General features: G+C 42.9%; 1 protein-coding gene across 4 annotated transcripts in view; it reads right to left on the minus strand.

The window, feature by feature from the left end:
• Positions 1-15,263, minus strand: part of LOC138747868 (phosphatidylinositol 3-kinase C2 domain-containing subunit gamma-like) — a 179,118-nt gene that overhangs the window by 77,542 nt on the left and 86,313 nt on the right. For all 4 annotated transcript variants that reach the window (XM_069907455.1, XM_069907456.1, XM_069907457.1 and 1 more), the window contains exons 17-18: positions 13,126-13,219; positions 7,886-7,980 (exon numbers count right to left, since the gene is read on the minus strand). In XM_069907455.1, coding sequence (XP_069763556.1) covers positions 7,886-7,980; positions 13,126-13,219 — 189 coding nt within the window. The remainder of the gene's footprint in view (positions 1-7,885; positions 7,981-13,125; positions 13,220-15,263) is intronic.

A 15,263-nucleotide genomic window follows, 5' to 3' on the forward strand; every position in this document is an offset into this window, starting at 1 on the left:
TGGGAACAACAGCCATGGAGCCATCGCTGAATTTCTCTCTCTCTCTCTCTCTCTCTCTCTCTCTCTCTCTCTCTCTGTCGCCACCTCCCTCTTTAGCTCTCTAATCTTCATCTCTGCCTTTCTCCAAGCCTAGCCTCTTGTGCATCTTCAACTGCTCCCATTCCTAGACTTTAAGCTGCCTCCTCCTTTAGGTGCTCATTGATAGGAGCCTCCTTGACTAATCTTTGCTCATAGAACCAAAATTAATCTTCGGTTCAGTGCCAAGCAGCTTGAAGTACTTTGTGATATTTTAGGTCTTTAAAAGTTCTTCAGAAACACCAGTTGTTTTAAATCACAAGTCATCTACAAGCAGTCATCGCATGAACCCAGTAAAGAGGTAGACTAAATTGTATGTTCGTCTTAATGTGATATCTAAAATGAAGTAAACACTGTTCCAAACCCATTTGCAATTTAATTTATAAACCCAAGCAATTCAATAGTTACACTGATGGAATTGTGCAACCAAAGGCAATTACTCACACCAGGGATCACTATTAACAAGCATCTTAAGTCTTGAAAAAGGTAGGCACCAATAATTCTTGAGTAAATAAGATGACAGATGGCCAAATGGTAGAATAATCCTTTAAAGAAAGCTGGTAGTTTAAAGCAGGGGTTCTCAACCTTTTACTTTCCCCTCACATACCACTTTAAATAGTGGTATGTGAGTGGGAAAGGAAGGTTGAGAATCACCCAATTGTTATTTTGGTTGAGAAAAATTGTCATTGGTCCATTTCCTTTGGAGTTAAGAAACCATGCACATAACGAGTCAATGAGGTACCATTCAAACAGTGATTTTCAAACTTTTTCTTTCCACCCACATACCACCTTAAAGAATCCCTTACTAATCACACAGCACTGATGGCATAGGGAATACTAAAAGTGGTATGTGAGTGGAAAGAAAAGGGCTGAGAACCACTGGTTTAAAGAAAGTCTGGCTAGAAGATTGTATTCAAGTCAAATCAAGTCAACTTTATTTATTGTTCATATCATGTTCACATGGCAGGATGATATAGCATTTCTCCAGGACCATGGAGTGTATTTACATAAATATAAGTTAGGAAAGCAGATAACACATTAAAATATTAGGGTATTAATACATATACACTGAAAATCCATGGCGAACTATGCACATCTGTAGTGGGAGTTTAGGAGTCTGATGGCTTGGGGGCAAAAGCTGTTTCCAACTCTGGATGTAAGTGCTTTGATACCTCCTGCCAGATGGCAGAAGGGAGTATTGCATTGTCCAAAGGTTAATTGAATTTTCTGATTTCTACTCAATTAGAAATTCTTTTTGTTGAACGTGAATGGGATATTAGTGAAACAAAAGCAGAAAAACAGCAGCTCTGACACCATCTGCACAAAGAGAAACCGTCAATGTTTAGGGTCAATGGCCCTTTGTATTCACTGAGGTTTCTGCACAGAGGTGTCCAGCTATTGCAGTCTGTCAAATGACAAACAAAGCATGCTACTTCACAAAACACAGTTGAATATGTGTCCTCAGAAGTGGCATTATTCGTACAATAGCTGTAGCACTCATAATAGACACGCTCTGGCAAGACTTCAAAAGCACCTGCCAGTTCTAGAGATTATTACTTGGAATGGCAGGTCCTCTTTAAGTTTGGTACTTTGTCCTTTCTCCTTGAGGCTCCTCTCCCTCATCTGGCTCAAACATTTCCACCCAGCCACGGGCTGTGACCACACCTTCCATCAGATGCTCTGACCCATGATAATCTTTATTAGTTTCCAGCTGTCCAGCAATCCCTCTGCCCTCTATATAGGTTCTTGGTCAGACCCCATTTGGAGTACTGTGCGCAGTTCTGGTCATGTCGCTATCGTGGAAGCCAATAGAAAGGGTGTAGAGGAGATTTACAAGGATGTTGCCTGGTTTAGGGAGCATGTCTTATGAAAACAGGTCAAGTGATCTTGGCCTTTTCTCCTCGGAGCGGCGGAGGATGAGAGGTGACCTGATAGAGGTGATTAAGATGATGAGAGGCATTGATCATGTCGATAGTCAGAGGCTTTTTCCCAGGGCTGAAATGGTTGCCACAAGAGGACATGGGTTGAAGGTGCTGGGGAGTAGATACAGAGGAGATGTCAGGCGTGTTTTTTTAACATAGAGAGTAGGGCTGCCAGCAATGGTAGTGGAGGCAGATACGTTAGGGTCTTCTAAGAAACTTTTGGATAGTGTTATGTTGTCAGGATAATGTGAACTATTTTGTAACTGCGTAAGAATACACCCTTCTCTCTGTAGTGCACCACTGTGGGGCACACGTATATGCATGTAAGTGTGTGGACAGTTTCCTGAGATGGTGGAAGGCATCAGTAAGTAAAGTCTCTTTTGTTATTTGAATCTTGCATCTCTAAATTATTTAGGAAGCCTCCCAAGTAATGCAGAGACATAACAGATAGTTACATGGAGATTAAAAAAATAGAGAGCTATGGGAAAGCCTCATTATTTCTAAGATAGTGACAGGATTGGCCCATCTTTGAGGGCCAAAGGGAGTAGTAAGTTTTCTATGTTTCTCCCTATGGGACATTTCCATGACCTGCCTGAATTCTAATACTCAGCAGTAGAGAAGTGGAGGAAGGGCCTTTGTGAGCAATGATGAGTTCATGGCTTGTTTTATTAGATGTCTCGGGCCCTGGGCACATTTGAACTTTGCATCAAAGGACAATCGCCACAAAATCCATCGGCCCACGTGTACATGAATGGTTAAAGGTACATTCATTTGAATGGAACATTTGCCAAGCCCCCATGGTTTCAAAACTTATGGGTTAGCTGTGACTTTCTTTGGAAGAAAACACAGATTAAGCATCTGAAAGTTTTGACTGAAGAAATGTTTGCTTATCTTAATCTGCTCTACTTCATGTTGATGTGCATCCAACAGTTGGAAACAATAATATATTGTGACGGACTACATTCCTTGCCTTCAACTAATCTATTTACTTCTGACAATCTCCAATCTCAGGGAAAAAACTCAGGGTTCATTTTCTCATATCATAAAGCTGACTCGCGGTTTAAAAGATCTGTCAGCGTGGGAATGACGAGAGGGTGATTTCAGCTACATCAACTTCTCCTTCCTCTCACCATTTCCCCGCACCTTTCTTTCAGTTTGTTGTTTCCACCCCCCCACCCCCGCATTGTGGGATTCTGCCCTTTTGCTTCTTCTCTTTATTGCACAAATCTTGTCTAACGAGGACAACAGCTCAGGCAGCATCTGTGAAGGGAAAACCCAAATCAATTTTGGAGGTCGATGACCTTTTGTCACAGTTTCATTGATGTCAGCAACTTGAAACATTAAGCTTTCCCAGCTCCATAGATGCTGCCTGATCAGCTAAATACTTCTAGCACTTTTTTGACTTTCACCATATATTTTGGCATATAAGTCGACCAGCAGATAGGTCAACCCCCCCCTTCCCTTTTTTAGCCTCATTTTTTGGGATCTCCGGACCTCCCAGAAACATCCCAAAATGTTTTGAAACACCCCAATCGCAAGTAACAAATCTGTAAATTAAGTAATTAAAAAAAAAACACCTCGCCCTACCGGACAGCAGCGGTGATGGCCCACGGAGCTGGAGCGGCGCCATCATGCTCCTGGCAGGAGCAAGAACCTTGGCCAACCAGACAGGAGAGGTGAGAGTGACCTCAGGCAGGAGCGGTTATGGTGGCGCCCAGCAGTGGGGAGGGGTTAGGGAGCGGCGGCAGTGGTGGGGAGGTGCTACATCAAATTGACGACAATCTGTTTTTTTTTAATGGTCTCAAAAGAATATCTGGCGTATAAGTTGACCTTCCTTTTTGAGAATTTTTTTACGGTTTCACGACTCGAATTACACGCTGAAATATATGGTACTTTCCAGCATCGACAGTTTTTATTTTGCTTTGGTATATGGATTGCATTAACAAATCTTCCAATATCCATCCAAAATCTGCTTTGTGTTTTAGAGCAAGAACATTGTTCTTTCCTTAGAAAAGCAGGAATGGAAATAAGAGCAAATGGAAAGTTAATGACTACTGCTTGCGCAGGTGCAATGAGACAGCTCTATGGGCATGGAGTTGAACATGAAAGTCTGCAGATGCTGGGGTCGAGTGCCAATACACAACTGTGCTGGAGAAGCATAGCAGGTCACAAAGCATCCATAGGGTGTAAAGGGTAACATTTTGGACCTTGGCGTGCCGCTTGGAAGCAAGTGGAGCAAATGGTACAGAGTTACGTTGAGTTTCAATTCCAGCCTGCAGCACTGATTTGTGGGTACTGATGATTAGGGCTCACAGAGTCTTACAGTTCACTTCCCATCTCTTTTGATACATGTTCAGTCAGCCGTGAAGCTCGTTCTCAATTATCCGGGCCTGGATTGGACAGAACTTTTTAAAAAAATTTAATCCAAGTCTACCTCTCTCCTTCTGCTGGCTGTGTACTGATATGGAAAGTAGTTTGTGGTAAATGAGTTGCTCCAAGATTGGAACACCCAAACTAAAATAGTTGGGTTCATGTTTCATCTGCAACTCCACCATTCTTCACATTTTCATCCACACAGTCATTTGTGGTGACTCCGTCACTTCACCTCCCCACTGGAGGAACCACTCGGTAGAGGGGTGGCTTTATATTCAGATAACTGCTCAGATAAATTACCGGATTTGTTTCTGCTTTCCCCTTAATCTCATAGCAAATGAAAACGAGAAGCTGGAAGGACTCCGCAGGCCAGGCAGCGCCCATGGAGCGAAATGGACAGTCAAAGTCTTAAATTTAAATCTTTAAATTTAGATGTGTAGCACAGTAACAGGCCCACGAGCCCATTCCGCATAGTTATACCCAATTGACCTCAAACCCCCAGTACGTTTCGAACAGCCGGAGGAAATCTAATGCACCTGGATGAAACCCAACCCAACACAGGGAGAACACACAACTCCTTACAGAGAGCGCTGGATTTGAAACCCGGTCACTAGCACGGTAACAGTGTTGTGCTAACCGCTACACTCCAAAAGGGTCAGGACCCTTCTGCAAGACCAGAGGAGATGTATAAAGGCACTCAATTCTCATCGATCACTCTTGGTCACCCATCCAAAAAAATAGTTTAACTTCCATTGCAAATTTAATGACTTTCCCTGTGCACCTTGAGTGAAATATGTTCCTGATCTGTAGTGTTAGCGATAAATTGGGTGCGTTTAGGTGTTGAAATACAGTTCAAAATAAAATCTCTCTCAAACCTCATGAATCTCTTGGTTTGTACATCATTGTGCCTTGTGATGGAAAATGGATGACTCATCATGTCAATTCAGTTAAATCAAAAGCCAGGACAAGTTGGGTTTGACCAAAGACAAATGATTAAAGTCCAATATTCAAGCAGGATTTAGCAGCATATTTATAAAAGATGCTCATCAAAACTGTTCATTCATTACAAGCAACTTATTGTCATTACTGCAGATTCACAATGAATATCCAGGACATTTTAAAGCCAAAATGCAAATGATATGTGCTCCGAACAATTGCTAATAAAGAATGAGCCTAATGTTTCATTTGCTTTGCAGGTGGGCAAATAGATTACATCACAACAGAGTCTGACAACCTAAAGTGTCTTGATGTCAAATCAATTACAACGATAAACCATTCCCTGGGGTGTTATAGCCAAAATTAACCATTCTGTTTTCCAGTGTACATACTGAATGGAGAACAATCTATTTGAATCAATTTAAAATAAAAATTCATTTAGTTTGTTTGAATACTGACTTCAGCAGAAGTGACAACTTTGTATCACCATGAAAGAATATACAATGTACAGAGAGCCATTTATGCTATTGTGGACGCGCAGTCTTCTGTAAAGCAACCAAACTGACCCCATTTTATACGCATCCATGAGTTTTAAGCAAGTTAGAATGGATAACACTGATGTAATGCATCACAGTAAACTTAAGATAAATTCCCAATAATCTTTTATGACCAAAAAATGTTAAACCCATGCACCCTTGAAACTGATGACAGAATCATATAGCACAGAAACAGGCCATTCAGCCCAACTCATGTCAACCAGTGAGCTCCCTTCTGAATTATCTTCATCATTCAGTATTATCCATAACTTTCTTAGCCTTAAATTTTCATAAATGCCCAGTGAATTCCAAGGGCGAAGAAGGACTCTGCATATCCCTTTTGAGTTCCTTCCTCTTTACCCTCTTGTTTTATCTACCCCTGATAGGGGCAATCTTCTCCTGCAGTTCTATCGTATCTATCCCCCCCACAATTTTATATATCTCCATCATAACCCCTCTTCATCTCCTCTGCCCCAGAGAGATCAGACCAAGCATCTCTGGTCTCTTCATAAATGAACTGCCCCATCCCAGTTCACAACCTGGCGAATTCCCATTGGACCCTCAGCACTGTCACATCCTTCCTATACCTTGGTGATTGGAACTGTATGTAATGCTCTAGTTGAACTATGTCCAATATTTTATGAAGTTGGAGCTTATCTTCTCTATTTCTGACTATTGAAGGCCATCAGTCTTCCTGATCACATTTCCTACTCAAAGTGGCACTTTCAAGGATCGATGGGCTGTACATCGAGGTCCTTTTGTTCCTTGATACTCTCTATGATCCTACCATTTCTTTGTTTCTTTGGAAGTTTGTGTTACATGTTTAACTTAATCCACATCTCACCAGAGCACTAAGCACGACCATTGACTGGTAAATGACAATGCCTGGAGTCTTGAGTCAATAAGAGGACAAGGCCTTTATTTCAGAATCTCAAGTAAGCTGCATGTGCTTCATCTGGTTCTAATAAGAAGATAAGAACATAAGGAATAGGAGCAGGAGTTGGCCATCTGGCCCATCGAGCCTGCTCCGTCATTCAATTAGATCATGGCTGATCTGATGATAGGCTCATCCCCACCTACCTGGCTTTTCCCCCATATCCCTTAATTCCCCTACTATGTAAAAATCTATCCAGCCTTGTCTTAAATATATTTACTGAGTTAGTGCCCACTACTTCCATGTACAGTGAATTCCATAGATTCCCCAGCCTCCGGGAAAAGCATTTCTTCTTCATCTTATATCCTGAATCATGAGGCTCTGCCCCTAGTTCAGGTCTTCCCCTCTTATGGAAATGACTTACCTACTCTATCTTACCTATGTATACCTTTCATACGTTTCTATAAGATCCCCCCTCATTCTTCTAAATTCCGACGAGTACAGTCCCTGATGCCACAATCTCACAAGGATCACAGTTGCTGCCTCAGAACTTCCATGATCAAGGTTCAATCTTGACCCTTGGTGCTGGCTGTGTGGAGTTACCCTGCAACCATATAGGTGTCCTCTAGTTTCCTCCCACATGCAAAGGTGTATGGGTTGGTAGACTAATTGACTACTGCAAATTGTCCCTTGTATGATGGTGGAGGCAGAATCAGGGGGTCCTGGTGGGAATGAGGGGAGAATAAAATGCTCTTATTGTGGGATTAATACAAATGGAAACATGCAAGCCAGTATGGATTTGGTCAGCTGAAGGCGCTGTCCAACGTTTAGGCTTGCTGAGAATCGGACGGTAAATCTCGCTGAGATAAGACTAGGTGATGGTGTCATCTGGCAGGATAAGAAAGAGACAGCAGGTAGAGATTTTTTGGGAGGGCTTTATTTGCCTCTTCATAAAAATGTTCTGAAAGCAAATGGACTTGCCTTGAGAAAGGATTCCCCTAAAGAGTGCTGGGTATCATTTGTGGAGAGTGTGGCTGGGCTGTCCACCTTGAGGTTCCAGAATGGGAAGTAAATCAGTTAAGATCCAGGTGCGTCATGGTCCAATTAAAATTTAGAGACCTACTTTCTTGGTGTCCTTGACCATTACAAAGTTGATAACTTTGACTTACCAGTACAACTGATGAGCCACCCGGGTACTCCTGATTGAACGATCGACTAAGAGTTCCACAAGTGGGCTGTTAAGATGCCATTCAAACTTTATTGCCTGGTTAAAAATGAAATGGTCTTTTAAAAGCAAATTCCAAGAAGTTTATCTGTCAACATTTCCAATTTTTGTCACCTATGTTATTAAATGTTACAACTCATTCAATTTTTACAGACACGATTACTGATTCATATTTTGACCTTAGGTCAGAAGCCACAGGGCCAATGGGTAGGTCCATTCCTGTTTGACATGTTTAAATGTGACATCTCAAGGCTTGTCAAAAACAACCCCTGCCTCCTTTCAAAATGCAATATGCTACCACTACTTGTCACTGAAACCAACCCCTGGTGAAATTCTAAAATGGCATGTTCGGGGGGTCACATTCCTCCGTCCAATCCATTCATTTCCTCTGAGGATAGTTCACACACACCACTGCGAGCTTCCCACTGTGTTTGCATGTCTATCAAGTATAAAGTCACATCGTGGTTTCAAATCTAAATCCAAGATTCATTCCCCTTGTGCCCTGTTATTTCCCCGGCTTTGCAAGTGCAGATTGAATGTGATTGTAAATCATAGTTAACAGGGCAGTGCAGGCAGTTAATAATCTGGATCTTCCAGGAAACAAGATAAATGTGATGGTAAATTTGCCAGATGTGTATGCGTATCCAGTAAAATTTTAAAAAGCCCCCCCATCGGGGAGTATTGATATTGGCAATCAACATATGTTAAAAATAATTACACTTAAAACATAATATTAGATGCAGCTTGTATTATAGCTTTGAAGGGTAGCATTACCATTGAACATCCAGAGCTACTGGATGACTTACTGCCACTGCATTTCCTGGATGGTAGATTTTGGTCATTAATGAGAGCTTGATTTCAACTCTGCGTCAGTAAACGTTGACTTGATGGCGTGCCACTGACCAGGAGGAACTAAATGATTTTTAAGTCTGCAGATCAATATTGCTTCGTACTTATGGGTGAAGGAGCTTCACAATCAATGACTTACTGCTGGGAGGACCAGCATTTACAGTATTACCTAATCCTAATTGCCCTTGAGGTGCTGGTGGTGATAAGCCACCCTCTGGAATCTCTGCCATCCTTCCACAGAAGATGTTTGCACAATGTTTCTGGAAAGGGAGTACAGTATTTAATGCAGAAACAGTCGTCAGATGTGCTCAAAAATAATGTATCAAATACAGTAAATGGAAGTTTTATTTCGCTTTTGGTCAATTTAAATATTCTTTCATCTGCATTTCTGGAAGGCATTTTGATATCACTGAATCTTTCGAATATGAATACCTCTGCAGTTCAATCCTTCACATCGACACACTGTCCCTGATGACACCTCCTGCCAGAGGTGCATCCAGTTACAGGTCCTAACAGACTAAGTTAAGGAACTGGCGCTGGATGAACCTCCAGATTATTTGGGAGGCAGAGAAGGGTGGATGATAGACAGGAGCTTCAGGGAGAACCCCTTCCCCCTGTAGCTCCAAAGCAGGTAGCTGGGTGACTGTTAAGAGAGGGATGGGGAATAAGCAGACACCACAGAGCACCCCATGGCTGTTCCCCTCAACAATAAGTATACCATTTTGGATACTGTAGCAGGGGATGATCTACCAGGGACAAGTCATGATGGTTATAAAGGGAAAGGGGGAAGAAATGGAGAGTGATAGTAATTGGAGATTCGCTAGTTAGGTGAACAGATAGGAGGTTTTGGAAATGATTTCAAGACTTCTTGATGGTATGTTGCCTCCCAGGTGCCAGGATCAGGGATGTTTCTGATCGAGTCCATAATATTCTCAAGTGGGAAGATGGGCAGCCAGCTGCTGTAGTCCATGTTGGTACCAATGATATCGATAGAAGTAGGGAAGAGGTCCTGAAGAGGGATATAGGGAGTGAGGAAAGAAGCTGAAAAGTAGGACCTCAAAGGTGGTCATCTCAGGATTGCTGTCTGGGCCACATGCCTGAGAGGGTAGGAACAGGAAGTTGTGCTGAAGAGTTGGAGCAGGGGGAAGGGGTTCAGATTTGTGGATCACTGGGATCAATTCTGGGGAAGGACTGACCTGTACAAAAAGGACCTAGGTGCACCTGAACTGCAGACGGACAAATATTCTGGCAGGTAGGTTTACTAGAGCTATTGGGGAGGGGTTAAATTAGCTGGGCAGGAGGATGGGAACCAGAATGTGAGTGCAGAGGATAGGGCAGAAGGTGAAAAGCATGAAGCAATGTGCTGTGGAGTTGTGAGGAAGAATTAGGCAGGGCTGACGCCTACATGTAGTCAGAGGGTTTGAAATGTGTCTATTTCGATGCAAGGAGTATTAGGAATAAAGGAGGTGAACTTCGAGCATGGATCAGTACATGGAATTACGATGTTGTGGCTGATACAGAGACTTGACGGGAGGAAGGGCAGGATTGGCTGATGCAGCTACTGGGGTTTAGGCTTTTTGAAAGGAATAGGAAGAAGGTAAGAGAGTGGGGGGGGGGGGAGAATTACTGGCCAGAGATAGCATCTCAGCTGTAGAAAGGGAACGCACTATAGAGGGAGTGTTTACTGAGGAGGTGTAGGTTGAAATGAGAAATAGGATGGAAGCAATCACTCTACTGAGCATAGTCTAAGGGCCCCTCAAATAGGCCTTGGGAGATCAAGGAACAAACAAGTAGGAAGATTTTGGAATAGTGCAGAAATTACAGGGTTGTCATTGTTAGGTCTGCTTTGTTCATGAATGAGTGAGACAAACACCAGACTGAGTCGAAATCAGGGTTCTTTGTTCTTTATTACCGGATTGTAACACTTGCGACTAACCATGTTAGTCGGAGAATGCATTCTGCCGTTATCAGCAAAATGGTGATTTTTTATACCCTTGGATACATGCTTAGAACATCATCATATCATTACTTGTCCAATGACTAAAACTGTTGCTATCCTTTCCCTGCTAGCTTCCTGCCTCTCAATCCATCAATGTCTCTCTTATCTTGTAAGTACAAGGATGCATTCACATCTTGTTACAGCCCTGTACATTCCCATCTCATGATGTTTTACCTAACAGGAGTACAAGGACACCTCCCCTTCTTGTTACAGCCCTGTACAGGGTAACTCCCTACACATTCCCATCTCATGATGTTTTACCTTACATCATCCACGGGAGACTTCAACTTGCCTAATGTTGACTGGCGCCTCCTGACTGCAAGAGGGCTAGATGGGCGCAGAATTTGGCCGGTGTGTCCAAGAAGGATTCCTGGCACAGAATGTGGAGCAGCCAATGAGAAAAGGGACCATACTGGATCTAGTGCTGAGTAAAGGTGGTGGACCTGTTGGTGGGGAGCATTTTGGTGAGAGTGCCCACAACTCCCTGAGATTTAGTATAGATACATACAAAGGTAAAAGCAGCCAAAATGGGAAAGTGTTCAACTGGGAAAGGGCTAATTATGATGGGATGAGACAGGAACTACGGAGAGTAAATTGGGAACAGACGTTCATGGGAGAAAGTGCAGAGGTAACGTGGAAGATGTTTCGGGATCCTTGCCCTGGGTTCAGGATAGGTTTGTCCTACTGAACTGGGAAAAGATGGTTGGAAAAGGGAAACGTGGTTGACAAAACAGGTGAGGCAGCCAGTGAAGAGAAAGAAGGAAGCAGACATTAGAGTGAGGAAGCAGAAATCAAAATCAGAATTTATTGTCATGGACAATAAGATTCGGTGTTTTGTGGCAGCATCATAAAGCAAACATTCATATTATAGCCATCTTACAACATGGCTATTAAAAAAATAGTGCACAAAAAGTAAGGCAGTGTCTTTGTTTCAGTGAGTATTCAGGCATCTGATGGCAGCGGGGAAGATTTGTGCCGCTGAGTGCTCATCTTTAGGCTCCTGTATCTTTTCTCGATGGTAGCAGAGCGAAGAGGGCATGGCCTGGATGGTGGGGGTCTTTGAGGATAAAGGCTGCTTTTTTTAAGACACCGCCTCATGTAGATGTCCTCAACGGAGTGGAGTCTGGTGCCTGTGATGTCGCAGGCCGAGTTAACAACCCTCTGGAGTTTATTCTTATTCTGAGAGTTGAAGCCTCCCATACCAGGCAGTGATGGAACCGGCCAGAATGCTCTCCACGGTACACCCGTAGAAGTTTTCGACAAACTGAATCTCCTCAGGCACCTTTCGAAGTATAGCCGCTGGCGAGCCTTCTTTGTGATTGTACCCACCCAGTCATCCCTCCTCCTCCCCCTCAGTGCAGCTGTCCCTACCCTTCTTTCTCCACCTATCATCTCCTACCTTTGCTATACCCCTACTCCCTACCTCACTTTTTTGTTTTGAAGCCTGCCGGCATTTTCTCATACTTTGATGAAGGTCCAAGCCTGAAACGTCGGTTATGTATCGTTATCTTTGCTATATAAAGGAAACTGTTTGATCTACTGAGATTGTCCAGCAATTTGTGTTTTTTACGATCTGTAATCTTCGACATTCTACACTGAAGACAGTGCCATGTACAACAATACTGTCCTAGTATTGTAATGTCCTGTGTATGTGTGAAAAGGAGCAGGTCACCTCATAAACTCCACAGCTTCCCATCTTGTCAGCCACCATCTGACCCATTTATGGAAGACTCTGTAGTTTCCTCCATGGATTCATCGGCCACCAAACTAGAGAGGAAGCAAAGTCATCCTTGATCCTAAGACACTACTAAAAATAAAAGTTTGATGGGGTGATATATGATTCATGGCCGTAAGTGCAAAACAGATGGAACAAGGAGAAGAGACACTGCAGGTATTTTTAGTTCTCTGTCTTTCTCAGTGATTCAGCCTATCAAAGTGTGCAGTTGGAATCGAACCCCAGGCCTCCGTTATTTCAATTCATTCACTTCTTGCCCTCAGCATTTGGAGATCAACTGCACCAACCCATTGTTTGAGCATGTGTTCCACAGTGGAGATGGAGTCATCCAGCCACTAATTAATTCATGGTTATGGCTTCAGCTTTGTTGGACTTCAAAATTTGCATCCCATGTCACTTTTCTGAGCCACATATTCACATACTTACTAAACCATCAACCCTCCCCCCCCACTCCCCCCCCCCCCACCCCATTAAATCCAGTCAGTTAGGCAAGAAGTTTTTCATTAGGTAGCTTTCACTTTGTGGATCCCTGGAAGCTGTAATAGTGAGGGCTTGACTTTAATTCTGTGTATAATGCTGTACCTTAACAAGGGCGATTTACCTGAACCAATTGTGGCAGATAATCTAACAATTCGTCATTGAGAATGGTTCCAATCTGTTGAACTGCAGCCTGACGAAGCTCTTGATCTGAAAAACTTATCAAGTGGAAAACAAAAGGTACAATGTGAAACAGTGAGAGAACCCATTTCTGTTCCCCAGCCCCCAACAACATCATATATACACACCCAATTTTACCAGAAAATGAAATTAAAAAAAAAGCCAAACAGAGGCACTTTCAGAATTAAATGAAACCAGCTGATTTTGATGGGTATAGAGTAGACCTGGACTGCTCGGGGATTGAGTCGGTCCGGATTTTACAGATTCTTGGGTCGTACTTTTAAAATTCAAATTTAAGGAATAGGGTAAATTTTGATAATTTTTAAAAATATTCTATTTATGATTTTCAAGCTCAAACTCAAACAGCTTTCAGCGCCAATGTTAACAAAACCAGCATTGACTAAAGTTTACCATTGTCAATTCTGTACAAATTTATTTACAGGGTTTAAGGTCTTTCCATCCCCCTCCCTCTCACCCCACACCCTCAATATTTAACACTTAATGCTTAACTAACCACAATTACACAGGACACTAAAGACATTCACAACAGAGGCGTGAAACATATATCGGGAATCTGTGGGTTTGTCACGGCATGGCGGTCAGAGCTCAGGCTGACTTTGCCTGGTTGGGATGAGATGGACCCCCACCCACTCCGTTCCAGTACGTTTCCGATTATCCAAAAGCCATTCTACCAAAATTCTCGAATATCCGTAATTTTTTTTTCAGCTGAGACAAGTTGAAAAAAGTTAAATTTCTTTTACCCACCGTGCTACAGGGAATCAGTTTTACAAAGGAGACATTTGTCCTGCAGGTTACACATTGAAAGAAAGGACAAGACTGATTATTTATTTATAAATTGGCATTTTTTTTACCATGAGTTACTGCAACTTTGTGATAAATTGCCTTGTGGCATTCTCAGAGTTTGAATTGAATACCGCACTCTCTCCCTGCTTGCCTGAGCCGCACTCTCTCCCCGCTCCCCCACCCGAGCCGTGCTCTCTCCTGGCTCCCCTGAGCTTCTCCCTCTGTCAAATGACCTCTGAAATTCCATTGGAGGACAGTCCCTGCAATCTCCTACCACTTATGGTGAGGTGAGACCTTGGGCTCCCGATCTGGATTTGCGATTGCGGTGGGGAGGTGTCGGGGATACAAGTATTTTGCTGATGCTACTGGGCCACTTAAAGAAATTTCTCGATTATCTGAAAAATCCGTATGACTGATATAGGTTAGGTCCCAAGCATTTTGGATAATCGGAAACTCACTGTACATCACACTTCATTTATCAAAACGAGCAGTTATGAAGAAAAATAAAATCAACACTTGATAAAAATGTAAACGTAATCATGGGCGGCACGGTTGGTGTAGTGGTTAGCGCAACACTGTCGCAGCTTCAGCAATCGGGTCTGGGATTCGAATCCCGAGCTGTCTGTCAGGAGTTTGTACATTCTCCCTCATATCTGCATGGGTTTCCTTCGAGTGCTCTGGTTTCCTCTCACCATTCAAAATGTATTGGGAGTTGCAGGTCAATTGGGTGTAATTGGGCAGCACTGGCTCATGGGCCAAAATGGCCGGTTACCGTGATCTATGTTTATGTTTTTACTTATTGCTTCGTGCATCTGCGGCCCTTTTGCATACATACAAAAGCCTGTAAAATTTAAAACGTTTGAGAGTTTTCAAGAAGTCCAGACTGTCGGGTGGTTTGGATTTATGGCAACCGGATTTTTGGATGTTTACTGTATACACAAAAGTGTGAGAGAAACTAAGAAGGTCACACAGCATCTATCAGAAGAAAGGAGATATTACCAATGATTTGGGCCTGAGTCCTCCATCAAGGTACGAGCAAAAAACAGGCAGGAGCCTGAATAAAGAGGTGGGGGGAGGAAGTAGAGGAGAGGAGGGAAGAAAGAGTTAGGGAGAGGAACGCAGGGCGAGATGGGAATGGGTAGAAAAGAAAGTGAAAGGGTGAGGGGGTAACTCTCTGAATGGAGAGTGAAGGAGGTGGGGAACTGGAGGAAATGTTGTTCATTGCTCATTGACTACAGGTCAACACCATCATAACAGCAAGACTATAAATAGACTGAG

The sequence above is a fragment of the Narcine bancroftii genome, chromosome 13 (assembly GCF_036971445.1).
Source record: "Narcine bancroftii isolate sNarBan1 chromosome 13, sNarBan1.hap1, whole genome shotgun sequence".
Taxonomy (NCBI): domain Eukaryota; kingdom Metazoa; phylum Chordata; class Chondrichthyes; order Torpediniformes; family Narcinidae; genus Narcine; species Narcine bancroftii.